The following is a 15,476-nucleotide window of genomic DNA, read 5'->3' as shown; positions in this document are numbered from 1 at the left end:
CAGAGACTCAAATATGATCTTCTGCGTGGGAATTCCCTGCCTCCTATGTGCATTTTCCCCATCCAAACCAGCCTGGGACCGGTATGGAGGCAGCTGGATCCATAAACGGGCAAGAGGTCAATGTGGACCTGTGTAACACAGGAGCAATGCAAWGTGCAATGCTCAGTGCACAGGAGGAACCGTAGCTCCTAGTGCCTCCTCTGAGGGTCCACGCTCATCAAGGCTCACTCAGACTCAAAGCAGTGAGGCTGCAGCAGGACACAGGTAAGTCCTGCAATGCAAACCTTCAACCACTTCCTCCACAGGCAAACAAATACCCACAGGCTCYGGGAAATGTGGACATTTTGCCTTTCTCAGCATAGGGAGCTTTTGAATCCCCATCTCCTATTTCTCCAGCATGCAGGAAGCAAGGCGGTGCTGAAATCACTTTATCTCCCCCACTAAAACTGGAAAGAAAGCAGGATTCCTGGAAGAAGAATAAAAGATTTTTTTTTAGTCAGAAATGAGGACATTTCCTTGGGAGAAGGAGACGTAGGAGCTTGTTTTCTCCCCCACCTCTCCCACACAATACGACAATGTTCCTTTAGTTCAGCCACTGTTTGCTTAATGCCAAACTCATTAACAGCCCGGAGAGCTGAGACCAGCAGCACTAGGCTGTTATATTGCAGGTACCCAGCTGTGCATTGTGAAATCCACTCCATCACCCAGACACTGGGAGCCCTGAACATGCAGTTTCGCCCCTTCTTCCCTGTGCTGTCCCACTACAACACCTTTCTGCAAAGGCGGAAGATGCCCAACTGAACCTTGGGTTTGATACAACACCGAATGGTTACTCTCTACATCTGCATGGGCAGTAGCACAGCAGGAAAGGATTTATAAAGTAAAACAGATAGCAGCGAGTGTTCAGGACCCATTTGTACACATTTTGGGCAAATGACTCCTATTTTTTTTGTCAGCTCCTCGGGACTGGGTGGCTGTTAGTGCCTGAACACATTGGATGTGCTCCGGGASCACAGCTGCCAGTTGAGCTTCATGCCAAAGATCCAGTTTACTCCAAAGGGGGTCTATRATGGAAACCAACACATGGTCAGTGGAGCTATCAAGAGACCTACTATGAAAATGTTCCTCTAATCTAAACTACATCACTCGTGAAGACCAGCCCTAGATTTGTTTTTCATTCCTCATCAAAAAGATAATTCCATGTAGAATTTGGTTTTCTTTCCAGGTTGGCATTACACCTATAACTAGTCAGGAATTCTGAACACAAGAGATTCTTTTCAGGGAGTGTACTCAAGTTTAAATATGTATGCTATTAAAGGTCAAGACTCAGGAAGGTATAAGCAGGAAAACTGATCATGGAACCTGGCAGGTTTGCTTGCTTGAGGGAGGAAAGCACTGGCAAGCTGTGATTCTTACTATTCAAAGTAAAGAAAGTATTTTTGTTCACAGTAAGAGCTTGTTAACATACCCAGACATTAATAAGCTGAGTCATTTCTATAAGCCCCTCTGAGGTGAAATTAGCGGTCCTTAATTATTATTACAAACAAAATAATCTGAGAAGTTCATGATCATTTGCACCAATTCCCTGGGCAAATTTTAAAAAAACAGATAGAAATTAGTAGAGAAATAAGAAAAGTGTTCAGTAAACACACCAGGATTTTTTTTTCTTTTATGTTTATTTGAAATACCATGGAGCTCATCTTGCCAAAACAGCCATTAAATAAACTGTTCTTTTCTACTCTACAGTCTTGGTCCTTCAAGGGAGGTAAAAGATGGAAGTAAGTCCTGTGCATAAATTAGGCAGGTATCTTCTTTCCCTCTGCCCCCATGTTTTTCCCATTCCCCAGYGCTCAAAATCTGGCACTAGGATTCYTATGTACTTCATAATCAAAACAATGTATTCAAGAGCAGCAAACTTTGGTGGCTGAAATGCAGAAATATCAGTTTTGTTTAATGCATTTTTAGACCCATTCACAGTGTCAAAGGATGAACCATGCCATAATTGCTGTGGCGATTACTTTTCCTTAAAATATAGCACAGAACAGCTGACCTACCCRACAGAGAGCTTTTATGCCCAGTCCATGGAATCAACATTTTAAATTATAACCTGGATAATGAAGTATATAGTATTATTCATTAATTAGTCCTGTACCACCCAGCAAGCAGAAGAAGGTTATGCAGAACAAGAAGCAGTTTCTAAAGCAGTAGAGATACCTATTATGAGTTCTAATCCCTAAACAAAACATCTGCTGTAAAGGTTTAAATTTAATTCTATTGCTTTTCAAATCTTCTGGTGAGCTAGTTATTACTGATGCTGAAAGGTGACGCTTGTCAGCCAAGAACTACATTAGAGTCCATAATTGAATTTCAAGGGTTGTCAGGAGCAGGCTAATAAAATAGTTGCTACTAGGAGTGATGTATGTATACAAAAAAAATCATCTAGTCTAGCAGGATCCAAAGTTTGTTGTGTGGTTTCCTGATGTCATTTCAAATAATATGTGCAATTTTTCTGGGCTGCATTTGCCTGACATTCTCCTGTTGTATAATAATGATTCATTATATATAATTTATTCAAGGACTGTAAGTCACCTCCAAGTGCCTATAAATATTACTGGAGCTAGACATTTGCATTGTAAAACAAATGCATGGTGCTGGGATTTATGAAGGGTCTTTTTATGTTAGTTACTTGACAGGAAAGATAGATTTTTCTGATGCAGAATACTCATCTTAAAATCATCCTACAAATCTACCTCAGGCAACAATCGCTGGTTCTTCCTTCCCTGCCTTGTTTCCTTAATTAGTCRATTCTGGGAAGGGTCAAAGGTGAAGTATTCCTTGACCATTCAGAATGGACACAGCTCAGTGGAATGGGGAATGTTCCCACGGTTATAATCATAATATATCATGTCTGTTCTTCTTCTCTCTGAAAGCATGGGCTGTTTCTGAACAGAGCACCTGAGAGCAGTGGAAGGTGGACAGATGTCATTGCTATGAGGAATGGGAAGTGGGGGAGCTCAGTGACACAGAGGCTGCAAATTGTGTCAATGCACCAAGGTGTTAACGAAAAGATGTGGGGTGCCCCAGATAAACTGGTATGTGTAGAGAAAGTAATTCTTCTAAAAACAGAGAAGATCAATGTAAAGTGACAGCAACTAGCTAGGAGACATCAAGCTCTGAGAAGCTGATACCCCAGTGATKTTCTAAGTATCTTGCTGCTTGTCTCACTGCAAGGAGTTGTTCAGTCTAGAAAAGAGACCCAAAGGAACATATCAAGGTTCCTCAGAGGAAAGAAGTGGGAATGAGAAGAGGAAGGGGATACCTTGTTCTCTGTGTATAGCTGTGAGGACAATTAGACACTGGAAGAACAATAATCRGGATAGCGAAGTACTGTAAGAGCACACTGAGAGGCTGCGATGTACCCAGCACTGCACCGCAGCCTGCCAAGCTTCTCAGGGCAGCCTAGAAAAGCATCTACGAGAAATAACACAGACATAATTAGAGCCCGTGCATAATGAATTCAGTYTCCATAATCAGGCATCGCTGCAGCCTAACTGCACTCAACCACATGCAGTCCTCTGGCACCAGTYGTCTCTCCTAGCTCACCCCAGTAACACCTCATCCCGGACAGAAGGACATGGACTAAGTGTTCCTGCTTAGTGCAGAACCACGGACAAACAGGTCTTCCCAGGTCTATTCTAGCTCTGTCCTATTATTTCTCTAAATTATCGTYTGGAACTTTAATATTTTCCCCTTTGTGTTTAGAGGCGTCGATCTGCAGTCAGACTATTAATCATTAAATTCACATTGACCTTTGGAATGGTAGTTTCAGCAGTGCTCAAGCCATGTGCTCGGCAGCAGGCCAAAAATACCAAAACAGGCTCCCAAGCAAGGCAGAAGAAAGGGGAGACCAAGACTGCAAACAGACTGGCTATTCAGGACACAGCTAGTGCCACAGGAAGGCTGTCCTGCATGGCCCCTGTCTGCTCTTCTCTGTGTGGCCTCTGACCAGTCCCTTTATTTTTTTTTCCCCCTTCAGTACCTTTGTTCCCCTTTAGCAGAATGGATATAAACAAACCTCCTAGCTGCACCAGGGCATGTTGTTAACAGAGAGTGGGGCAGATACCATCTTGGCCCATGTATAATTTTACCTCTGGCTGCTCTCAAAGGGAATATGACCTCAGCTGTGTTCCCGGTGTGATGTGTATTTACGTAGGGTTTTCGCTGAGCTTGTGCTTTAACACCAAGTAATGCTGCTCATGTCTCAAAAACCATCCTTTTAACTCCCATCCGCTGCTACTCTACAACCTAGAAAGCAACAATACCAACAACGCCGGCAGGTTAGCAAAATGTTTTATTATACTGAAACCTGTTTTACATAAAGCAGAGCCAATGGTTCTATTTTACTAGTCCCATCAACCCAAAGTATCTTTACCATAACTTTCATTGTCGTAAAGCAAAAAGACCTAAAGAAATAATTTCATTATTAAAAATATAGATATATATATAAAGCTTTCTATTCATTCTGTTCTATATTAAAAAGCTAGATTTAGAGATAGTGATATGACTTATATATATTAGTATTTTTTTCTCTGGGGAGCTTTTCTCCACAGTTGTATAGATCACAGGTAGCAGGAATTCAGGAGTTTCTTCCTATATAACAGCAGTTATCAACCCACGTAACATGTAAATTTAATACACTGAGCCAGTGAGCCTGAGTCCTGGAAGAAAACAAATAGACCAGGTTGCCTGTTCTAACAGGTAGTTCTCACTTTTCTTGAATATTAATATTTCTTCGGTATATTTCCTTCCATTTTCTTTTCTTCCCCTCTGGCTAATTCCAAAGTTGTTCTGGCCTTGTTAAAAGGATTACCACAGTAATGAGGGATTTTTTTTTTTAACAGAAGACTCGTTTTGGCTTAGTGGAATTAATCATCATGGCTCCTTCTTTAAATTATAGAAGGGAGAGGGAGGGAGAGAGAGAGAGGGACTCGAGAAACCCATTCAGAGTTCCTCAATTAGGATGTCKGCCCTAAATCATCTTCTGGAGGACTCTCTCTCTCTCTCCAATGACTATAGGGATAAATCCAGGAAAACTTGCCTGGCAAAAGTTGGCCTTGTGAATCTTGAATCCTCCAGCATCCAAATCTACTCATGGCAATCTATTTGTAGTTCTGGAGCTGCACTCTTAGCTGTGTTCAGCCAGACACWATTCTCCCCAAGAGCCACAGATGCACAGTGCCTAGTGTTTGCAGTCCTACCATCTCTTCTAATCTCTCCTACAAGCTGGCAGTTGTGCAACTACAAAGTCAGCAGAACAGTCAGGCATTTCAGTATTCCTCTGAACTACAAAGGAACTTTTACCCATACTTGACAGTTATGGGTTATGAATACTGAAATACCAGTGAGAGAAGAAAGAGCTGATAAAATAATGCATAGGAGAAGATGAAAATAACCTTTCTGGTGAGATGAAATATATTGTGTAAAATGGCAGAAACAGAACTCTGTCCTGCTTCAGACCATTTGTTGGACACTATCCATACTTGCCACATGYGCTGCATGCTTGTCGTTTTCAATTAGGACTAAGCTGCCCCAAACTGTGCTGTTGATACTAAAATAACTTGTTATGTGACTCTACTAGACATAATTGATGGTGCCATGTCCTTGTACACATCCTCTGTAAAGCCCTGAAAATCTAAGGCAATGTTACACCACAGTTGCTCTGTTTTAAAAGCGTCAAGTCATTCTTGTGCAAGTCAAACTTGCTGATCTCTGAATCATGATACATAAGCAGACACTGTGAGAGTAAAGTGACCTGGCCAATTCTTCCTACCATCACTTGAGCTCAGTGGGAGTTTGGACCAAGAAGGCAACACTACATTTTAAAACTATGTATATTCAGAAGAGACTTGCATCTTCATTGTCAATAGATTCATTTTCCTGGATATACTGGAGGATGTCCACTTCGTTCATTGTTTGAATCTTGTCTTCCTTTGTCTTTGCCAGTTGTGATGAATTCATGTTCTTCCTGGGTGAAACTACTGGCTTCTGAGGTAAAGGTGGTTTTGGTGGTACCTTAGGTTTGGGTTTGGAGGTTATTTTCAAGAGTTTCTCTATATCATCTTCAACTCTGGAATGAAAGGAAAACATCAGTTAGTCCTCAGTGACACTGCTTGGCAATTTCTGCATTGCTTTGGTGAAAAACACAATTTGGGAAAAAGAAACTTTCTGTAGAAAAGGATCAACTTCAACGAATTTGCTTTAGAAAGTTTTCAAAAAAGTTTCAGCATTACAAAAGAACTGTGTTTTTATGACATTTTGCAATTCACTGTCCAACAGAATGCACTTTACTATGTGTTTTCAAATGTCTAAGTTAAAAACAGTTTGCAATTATCAAAATAAAATGACCTTCATTTTATTTTTGCGGAAAAAAAAAAAGTGCTTTGCGTCTGTGGCAGGATGCTTCATTTTTCCAGGAACTCAGACATTTTAAATGGTAGAATCTTTTTAAACTCATCTTTGCTTCCCCTCTCAAGGTAGACATAATCATAAGAAACTGGAAGATGTCATGCCTTTAGAATAAACAAGTTCACACTTGCTCCCAATAAACTGAAGGTGCTTTGCAATCTGTGAGCATATTTAAGGATTCTTTTTTTGGGCAACCTTTTTCCCCCAAAAAAGTGCTGAGTGACTCCAAGAGGCACCTGCCTTTGAAAAGTGAGTTTGTGAAAGAAAGGGAATGAGGTTGTGACACATCACATCTCCTGAAGATAAAGCAGAGATGGGAGACTAAAAATTAGAATAGCTGGAGAAGTGTTTATAGGCCAGAGTAATTTTTGTTCTGAATTAAAGCCTTTTATTTCAGTCATCTGAGCARAGTGGTCAAACAAAATACTATAAGGAGTAAACACAGTTATTAACTTGCCAAAGTCTTTGTTGATCAACTCTTTTTAAGTAGTTAAAACCCAAAGAGCAACACATGCAGATAGTCAGTTGTGTAATGACCACCTACAGAAGAGAATCTGATAAAACAGCTACCTCATTKATACTTAGAAAATAGATGACTTACAAAAGTCATGCCCCTAATTGTAGCATGCAAAAATAAGAAAGTTGAGGCATAGTAAGTGTGAACGTAATCTTTACATGGGGGACAAGGAGCCGAAGATCAAGAGAAATAGCAGTTTCATAAGTAGGGGTTATCTACCTGCCAAACCTCAGCTCTAGTGGGACTCTRTGACTGTGGCGTCTCAAGCAACAAAGTGATTTAACAATTTGTTTACAAACACTAACCTAAGAGCTGTTTTTAATACACTTCAGTGTCAGCTGATCTGAGACGGGCTGAATGAACACATTTAACACAGTGCCAGCAGTGAAACTCCCTTTGCTTCAGCCAAAGGGGAGCCTGGCAGAAAAGCTGCTAATGAACTAGGAGATAAAATTAAGGTGCAGCAGTTATTCCAAGGGGACTGGAATTATCTTCTGTGCTGAATATACCCTCTAATAGTTTTACTTAATTAATTTGAAGAGAACTTGGAATGATAAGGAATGATGAGGGTGATAGAGCCCTGGAACAAGCTGCCCAGGGAGGTTGTGAAGTCTCCTTCWCTGGAGATCTTCCAAACCCGTCTGGGTGTCACCCTGTGCCACATGCTCTAGGTGTCCCTGCTGGAGCAGGGGGTTGGACTAGATGGGGGACTAAAGGTCCCTTTCAACCTTAAGGATTATTGATTCTATGAGAAGATAGTCTGGTAAAGTGATTCTTAAGAAAGCAGTTGGCTGCCTCTGTGCAGCTCGTCCTCTCTCTGTCCTCTGCCAGAGTGCTACATCCAGAGGTGACACAGTTCCTCCACCCAGGAGGAACGGGCTGGATGTTCTAAGTCAGGCAGAGCAGCAGCAACCATCTCGTGGCAAATGGTGAGGACTAAATAGAGACATAACCCAGGGAACACACAATGGCTGCTTACCACTGAAACTCCTCATTTCAGCCCCTGGCAACTGAAAGAGACTTGGGAGAGGAGCAAGTCCACTCCAGTAACTCCCCTCACTGGAATAGAAAAGTATGCAGGGAGCCTAAGGATGGTGTTTTTCTAGTCTGTCCTTCCATAAGCCGCGTGGGTAGGCAGTCCTTGCAGTTGGAGTGAGTCTCATCTCATTTACGTAAAGTATTTTTTCATCTTTCCTCTCATTTGCTGTTTGTAATTCATATCTCCTTCATCGACACATCAACTTATTTTGTGCCAGCCAATGAAGCTACCTTGGCAGATCATCCAGATCTCAATGAAGTCACTGGAATAACTTCTGTTGACGAAATGGGGCCATGATTTCTTCCTTCCTCTGTTTGTTTACTGGTAATCTTAAGAGAGAAATTGTAACACAGCAGAGCAGCTGGAGGAGCTTTCCACAGCTCAAAAAAGCAGACAGTTCAATCAAAGCTGAGCTGTTCCATAGCTTGGGAAGCAACTGGCTGGGTTAAGGGGGCAGAACATGATCAACATGAGAAGAATCAATATTTACTGACACTGTTCCTCTACCCCTGGYGTATATTCCATCAATGCTAGCACAGCAGGTGCTTGAAAAGATCGAGGCTCCAGATCCAGGGTTAAGGATCTGTATGATTTCGGGGTGGGGAGGGGGGTGTGCTCCATGATTTCAGGGTTTTCTTTTACATTTGTCCTTATTAAAACGCATGAAGAGCTTATGAGTGCACTGCCCAGGCTGAGACAAGCTATGTTCACCCTGAATGACCGTAAAGGGAACAGCCAAGGATCAACCCGAACTTTCTGCATTCTGCACAGCAGACCAGAATGCTTTAAGATTTTCCATGATGAAATGTAAAAAGGGTCAGTCCTAACCAAGACTCATCTTTTAAAATCAAGTGCTTGAATGCCAACATCTAAAACTAGGAAATACCTAAAATGTCCAAGCGATAGAGCAGGGAGAGTACCCCAGAACTCAACACCTCGGACTTTGTGTTTAGCAGAGAGCTCCTGCTGTTATCTCAAATCTCATCCCCCCAAGTAACTCTGAGGCCCATATTTTCTTTTATGTAGACTGTAAGATTTCTGATGTCTTCTGGCTTCAAGATTTCCCGTGGGTGTCATATCCCACCTAACACATTGTCAGCATGTTCTTGCTTTCCGAATACCTCATCTACGGACATGAAATTAACTTGGCATTTTTGTTTGCTCCAAAGCTGAGATTTCACACCTGTGATCACGTTGCCAGGACATGCTCCCTATTCCCTTTGCTGTGCAATAAACAAAACACGTTAGGGCTGGTATTTCTGAAGCCCAGCTTTCTTCAGCTGATCTGATGCCTCTCTACTTGCCATAAACARATACGGAATGAGTCAGTGAGCATGTTTTAAAGCTCTGGTCACAGGCAACAAAAAGCAATGACCAAGATGACCAAGGCATATGTAACGCACGGGTTATATGGAAGAAGCATCATTTTGAACTAGGGGCAGTGCTTGAGAAGGGCAGCTGATCTACCCAGCAGGGTCAGTAGCAACTACATTCACCTGATCAGACACTGTAGCTTCCTGAACYTGCCCAGCTCTGCAGTAATTTCTGTGCTAACCCCAGCAACAAGAACCCCCAGCACAGTCACAAACACAATGCAGTTCAGCAGGTGCCTTTTGGTGGTGGTGGCTACTCAGGACAAATATTTTCCAGAAGATCTGATTTTTCAAAGTCTAGAGACTGATCATATGAAGTTGGGGTTTTTTTCCTACATCTTTGAAAGACTCTGGTTAGAAAAGGGTCTTTTACAGAGAAAACGTCAGAAAACATGTGGTCTTTATCTTAAAACCTGTTCATTCTGCAGTGGTGCAAGGCAAGCTGTTTGATCTACTGATGTCTGATCCTGTGAGACACAACTGTCTTTGGGAAAGTGAAGCGGTAAAAGGCAAAATGCCTCAGGCAGAGATGGAAACAAGRTCCTCTATATCTTGAGGAGGGAATGAATTGTTACAGTGCATAACTACCACCCCATTTACCTCTAGGTCAGAAGGAGGGGGAAAAAATCTAGCAACTATTCTGAAATAACAAGGAGATTAAAGGAAGAACCTTCCCTTCCCCACCCCGCTTCTTGTTAAAGGCATTCGGGCACAGAATCCATGTAATTAATCATTTTGTAATTAGTCTCTTTTAAGCAGTACCATGTTGCTTAAAATTCCTGCCATACTGATGTGCTGATTAATGGACTTTCAGTATTTGTGGAAAATCTCATTGTTTCCAGACGCAGAAGTAACAAAAAAATGCTATTTACTATGAAAGAAAGCTTGTCCCAAAGCCCTGTGATACGACTGACAGGCTGTGGGCTTCAAGAGAGTGAAARGCTTCTTATTCACAGGAAAAAGACTCAGCTGCCATCAGAATAACAAATTTTAGATGTCACTCTTCTGAATTCTGCCCTGTGTGTGGGTGTGGACAAGGTCTTTGGGACAGGAATGTCTATGTGTGTGTATAGCACCTAGCCCTATGAGGAAAATCACCTTGCTGGGGGCCCCATAATTCAGTGAAGTATTCGAAAGGATTGTGCTAGAAACCAGGTTTTGCCATTCATGCCAGCACTTGTAGAGTAGACTTTTATCTTTCCCTATCTTATTACCAGTGTATTTATTTAGTCTGGTATTGATTCTAACAGCAAGAGACACCTTAGCAAAGTGTAGAAATATTATAGCTGTAATATCACACATGACTTGGGAAAAGTCTTGTATCTAAAAAGGCACAGCAGACTCAAAGTGGCTGTTGGCCCTTACTGTTGGCCTGGTCAGCAGAGACAGCCAGACATCTAACAGGGGCCTATGGAAATAATACAGGATGGAGTCTGAAGGGGAGCAAAATGAGTGATGTGTGGCAGGCATCCTCCATGCTGCCCCTCATTTCCCTTACAATCCATTATGGATAAATTCATCCTGGTACTTTAGACAGTGGCAGGAAATATGTCTGGACACTGAAATATGAGAGTCTGCGTGGCTAAACTGCAGAAGAGCTCCTGGTACAGGAGTTTTGGTCTGGGTCAGATCAGCCTTTTGCTGAAAAGACTCCCAGGCATGATCCAGGAGCTGGCATGGGCCAGGGACTGTTCAAGCAGGCGGATGGGTATGGATGGGAATGGATACACGCACATGCCCACTAGAAACCCCCAAGAGTCACAGCCTTCTGCCTGGAGCACCTCCCCAGTCTGAGGACGTTCAAGTCTCTATGCCTTACTCAGAGTTGCTTGGTCACCAGCAAATGGAGCAGTTGGGGCAAAGTGGAGCAGGCAGAAGATGTAGCATTCGCTGTTCAAAATGCCAGAAATGGGGGCAAAGATGCTGAAATCTGGTAACCCTCAAGCCTATGAACTCCTTGCTAGACCGAGAGAGACCAGGACTCTGGGTAAACTCCCTGCATTATTCCATACAACCCATACATGTTCCCAAGATGAGGCAAAACCTTGTGTTTCCCATCTTCCTAGTAAAAGCCAACTTTACTTTGCAGCTCTTGAGGTGCTTGGAACAATATCCCTGTAACTCACAGAAAAAAAAATCACAGAATCACAGAAGGGTTGAGGTTAGAAGGAACCTCCACAGATCATCCAGTCCAACCCCCCTGCTCGAGCAGGGACGACCTAGAGCATGTGGCACAGGGTGGGATCCAGGTGGGTTTGAAGACCTCCAGAGAAGAAGACTCTACAACCTCTCTGGGCAGCCTGTTCCCAGGCTCCATCACCCTCACAGTAAAGAATAAAAATAAAAAATATATAAAATAAATGCTTAAAGCACAGAAAGTCCTCTTGGGCATCAAAACAAAAACAAAAAAAATGAAAATAAACAAACAAAACAAAACCCACTAGACATGTAAACAGAGGAAGAATAGTTGTTTACTGAAAACTACAGACAAATCAAGGTTCCTTCCCCACAGTCAGGTCACAACAAGAAAGAAAAACTGCTCAGGAGCAGTCAGGAAATTCCTGACTTAGTTTTCCCAACTTTTGCTGCATTCCACCTGCCCATCATCCAAACAGCCCTCTGGAGTTTCTTCTCCCCTTTCCTTGATGTCCTCAGCACAGTGAGAAAGCACTTCCCAACAGGCAGTGCTGGAGCTACTGGTCCATGTGGCTGGTCTGAAAGCACAAATGTTGTCCTCTGAATCCAGCAGCCACCAGTGGCTGACTGAAGAACAGAGAAACTTCCTCCACTTCAAGGGTAGCAAAGCTCTCTTGCCAAACTGAAACGAGCAACTTCCTCAGGAGGCTGCATGGACTGAACAGTTGTTGGCCGTTGTTAGGAGGCAGTTTCACAAACAGCTTCAGCTTCTCTATCAACATTGTGCTGCTGAAAGGGTCATCCCTGGCACTGCTGATGGCACATCTTGCACCTGTAGATATATTTCTGCTTGCAAATACAGGTAACATTCATCTTTTAAGAGGATGCAGCAGAGTAGGCAGCAGCAAAGAGGTAAAAGCTGGATTGTGCCTTTCAATAAGAGCAGAAAAATCTTGTGCTGCCAGCTGCTTCCTTCTAGTTCAACTCCCTATTCATTATCACAGGTGAAACTAATTAATTCCCTCCTGAAAAGGCTGCTCACACAACCACAGTAATTATTCCAGCCTAGGATGTGTGGTAATTTCTGTAATTCTGTGAGCCCACAGACCTGCTGTGACATTCACAGGATCAATTCTAGCATTGGTTTTCCATAAAAACCTGATCCATCACACCATGCAGGCACAATTTAGATTAATGAGGCAGAGGAGGTCATCTGCAGTCCAACTGCATGAAAACTTAATTTGCAAATCTGCAGCCACTGGATGAGTGGAGCCAAGGAAGTTAAGACGATATGAGAGGCCATGACAGGAGAATTTGCAGGGCACTGATTTTAACAGTTTGGCTTCTATCACTAGCCTAAAATCACAAAATCACAAAAAAGGCTGGAAGGGACCTTTAGAAATCATCCAGTCCAACCCTCCTGCACATGCAGGGTCACCTAGAGCATGTGGTACAGGACTGCATTCAAGTGGGTGTTGAAGATCTTCAGAAAGGACTCCACAACCTCCCTGGGCAGCCTGTTCCAGGGCTCTGTCACCCTCACTGTTAAGAAATGTTTCCTTAAGTTCCTGTGGATCTTTTGGTGCTTCAGTTTGTGTCTGTCTCCTCTAGTCCTGTCGCTGGCCACCACTGAAAAGAGGCCGGCCCCCTCCTCCTCACTGCCTCCCTTGAGGTATTTGTAGACACTGATCAGATCCCCCCTTAGCCTTCTCTTCTCCAGGCTGAACAGGCCCAGCTCAGAGGCCTGCCAGAGGGCAGATGTTCCAGGCCCCTGATGATCCTCATAGTCCTGCGCTGGTCTACATATTCTGTAGGGACATGCCAGTACAGTCCCCTATAGGAACCTCACCAAAGATTTCTGGCAGACCAAGGGGTAGCAAAGAGTGCCTGGAGCTACAGTGCCAAAGATCAGCAAGGTAACTCACCTAGTTTCTTCACTACCACCACTACATTTTGGCCATAGGCCAAGAAATTAGAAACCAGTAGGAGGCTGGTCAGTGGACTGGCAGGGGAAAAGTATTTGTTTGAGTGGATGTGGGAGTTTGGCCATTAAAACACTGTAATAAACATTGTATTATTCTAACAGAGCATCTGGTCCTTTTCAAGTGCTTATGTGAAGCGTATTAAAATAGTAATTCTCATTTCATTTGAGCAGGTATCCAGAGGAGCAGACTCTTCACAGTTCACAATGAAAGCATTTATCATAATCTTTTCTCCCTCATGTTGTGACACGTACAGCCCACATACATTTTGCAGACTCGTTTGTCTCTGTAACAGTCTCTTCCTCAAGAGTTACAAGTCACTGCAGGGGAATCACTGCTGTGCCAACAGTGATGTGGTGCTACTGCTGCTACAAGTGCTTGCTTACCACGAAGATCATGAAGGATTTGGTTGCTCCTGCATTCTGCTCTGACCAACACACTGCTCTCCTCTCTGGATGGAGAAGGTGCTGCCCTTCTCTGCCTTATGCAGTGCTTTTTATTGCTGTTCATGATTCCCTGAAGGAATGCCCATGGAGATGCTGTGTAGTACTGCTTCCAGCAAGTCATGCACTTCTCGGATCTACCACATGAATGTGAGAAGACTGCAGGAGCACTGATGTGTGTCACATAGGTCAAGAGTTATCATAGCAGCATCATTCACCTAATCCATCTATGTACAGTGAACATGTCTAAGATTTCCTCACCTACCACCACCCTGTTGGCACATAATAGCTTGGCTGGTCTTAAGTCTAGACAACAAATCTCCAGGCAAATTTTCTGTGTGGTTAAACAGGGACCAAGGTATTTGCTAGCTGCCTCTAGTAGCCCACCCAGCTCTAGACCACTAAAAAGTGGATTGTCACAGCTCTCATATTGGTCTGGGAGCTGGGAAAAGAGTTCTCCAGTCCCCTCTGAGAGATGACAAGGACGGTGGCATCTACATGGTAAAGGCTAGATTTACTCTCAAGCCTCAAGATATACTCACACTCCTATCCCAGACAGGCAGCAAGGCTCAGCTCATGCCCTTTTCCACATAAAGGGTCCCTGACTGGGAAAGACACTCTAGCACTGCAAGCACCTGCAAGACCAGCCTGCTGGTAAGGGAAGGTGGAAGCTGATTCAGAGGCTGCCTCCATATATATGGACCTGACAGTTCTGCTACAGGCTCTCAGATGTCTGCTGTTAAAGTACCTATAGGTGAGATAAAGCACTCTGTTAGGTTAAAGCAGAACTCTCCCTTTCTCCCCTTTAACAGCTTTTCGGGGTCTGCTTGTGATTCAATCTCTCTGCTCCCAGTGATGTGCAGATAACACCCTGGGCGAGGTTTAACACAGGGATTACAGAGAGCCTTGGGCACCTAAACAAGTGGACAGATCCTGACTTATCTGCCTCTGCCTCTGGAATAGCCCTGAATTGGCTCTAGATTGCCTCAAGAACTCCTGCACTGGGCCACAGACAAGACTTTCTGCTTCGTTATATATTCATATCCACATGGATCTTGATCATTTGCCAACTGCTGAAAGCACTGGAATGCATCAGGAACAAGTGAAAATGATTGTAATTTAAAAGAAGTGGAATCTTTTTCCAGTTTTCCATTATCATCTGGGTGTTCTGCTAGCACTGATGACCCCAATCTGATGGGGAAGGCATGGTCTGGTGCTCTCAAAGCAAACTTCAGAGATCTTTCTCTGCAATGAAGAAAGGGCAACCATATAATCCAAGCGACATTAACACAACAGATGGAAAAGCTCTCTCCTCTGGTGGCTCCACTAAAACAGGCACTTCTTTTCCATCCATATAAACAATCTGGGCCAAGCACTTTATGCTGAGATTGCTAGCACAGGAGAAGGCAGATATGAAAATATTACAAGCACTTAGGAGGTTACTATCACTGTACCACAGCACGCCATCAAGTCATATCCTCCTCCACTTGCTTTTATAAACATTGGGGGGGGGGCTGTCAA

The 15,476-nt window shown here is 43.3% G+C and overlaps 1 protein-coding gene across 1 annotated transcript in view; it reads right to left on the bottom strand.

The window, feature by feature from the left end:
* Nucleotides 1–5,443: 5,443 nt before the first annotated feature.
* HS1BP3 (HCLS1 binding protein 3) overlaps nucleotides 5,444–15,476 on the bottom strand; it is a 45,745-nt gene continuing 35,712 nt past the window's right edge. The window contains exon 8 of the mRNA XM_026044887.1: nucleotides 5,444–6,127. Coding sequence (XP_025900672.1) covers nucleotides 5,896–6,127 — 232 coding nt within the window. The 3' untranslated portion in view covers nucleotides 5,444–5,895. The remainder of the gene's footprint in view (nucleotides 6,128–15,476) is intronic.

Source organism: Nothoprocta perdicaria, unplaced genomic scaffold (genome assembly GCF_003342845.1).
Source record: "Nothoprocta perdicaria isolate Ctin4 unplaced genomic scaffold, notPer1 scaffold_39, whole genome shotgun sequence".
Taxonomy (NCBI): Eukaryota; Metazoa; Chordata; class Aves; order Tinamiformes; family Tinamidae; genus Nothoprocta; species Nothoprocta perdicaria.
The sequence above is the reverse complement of the archived record's forward strand: the minus strand, read 5'-3'. Positions and strand labels throughout refer to the sequence as shown.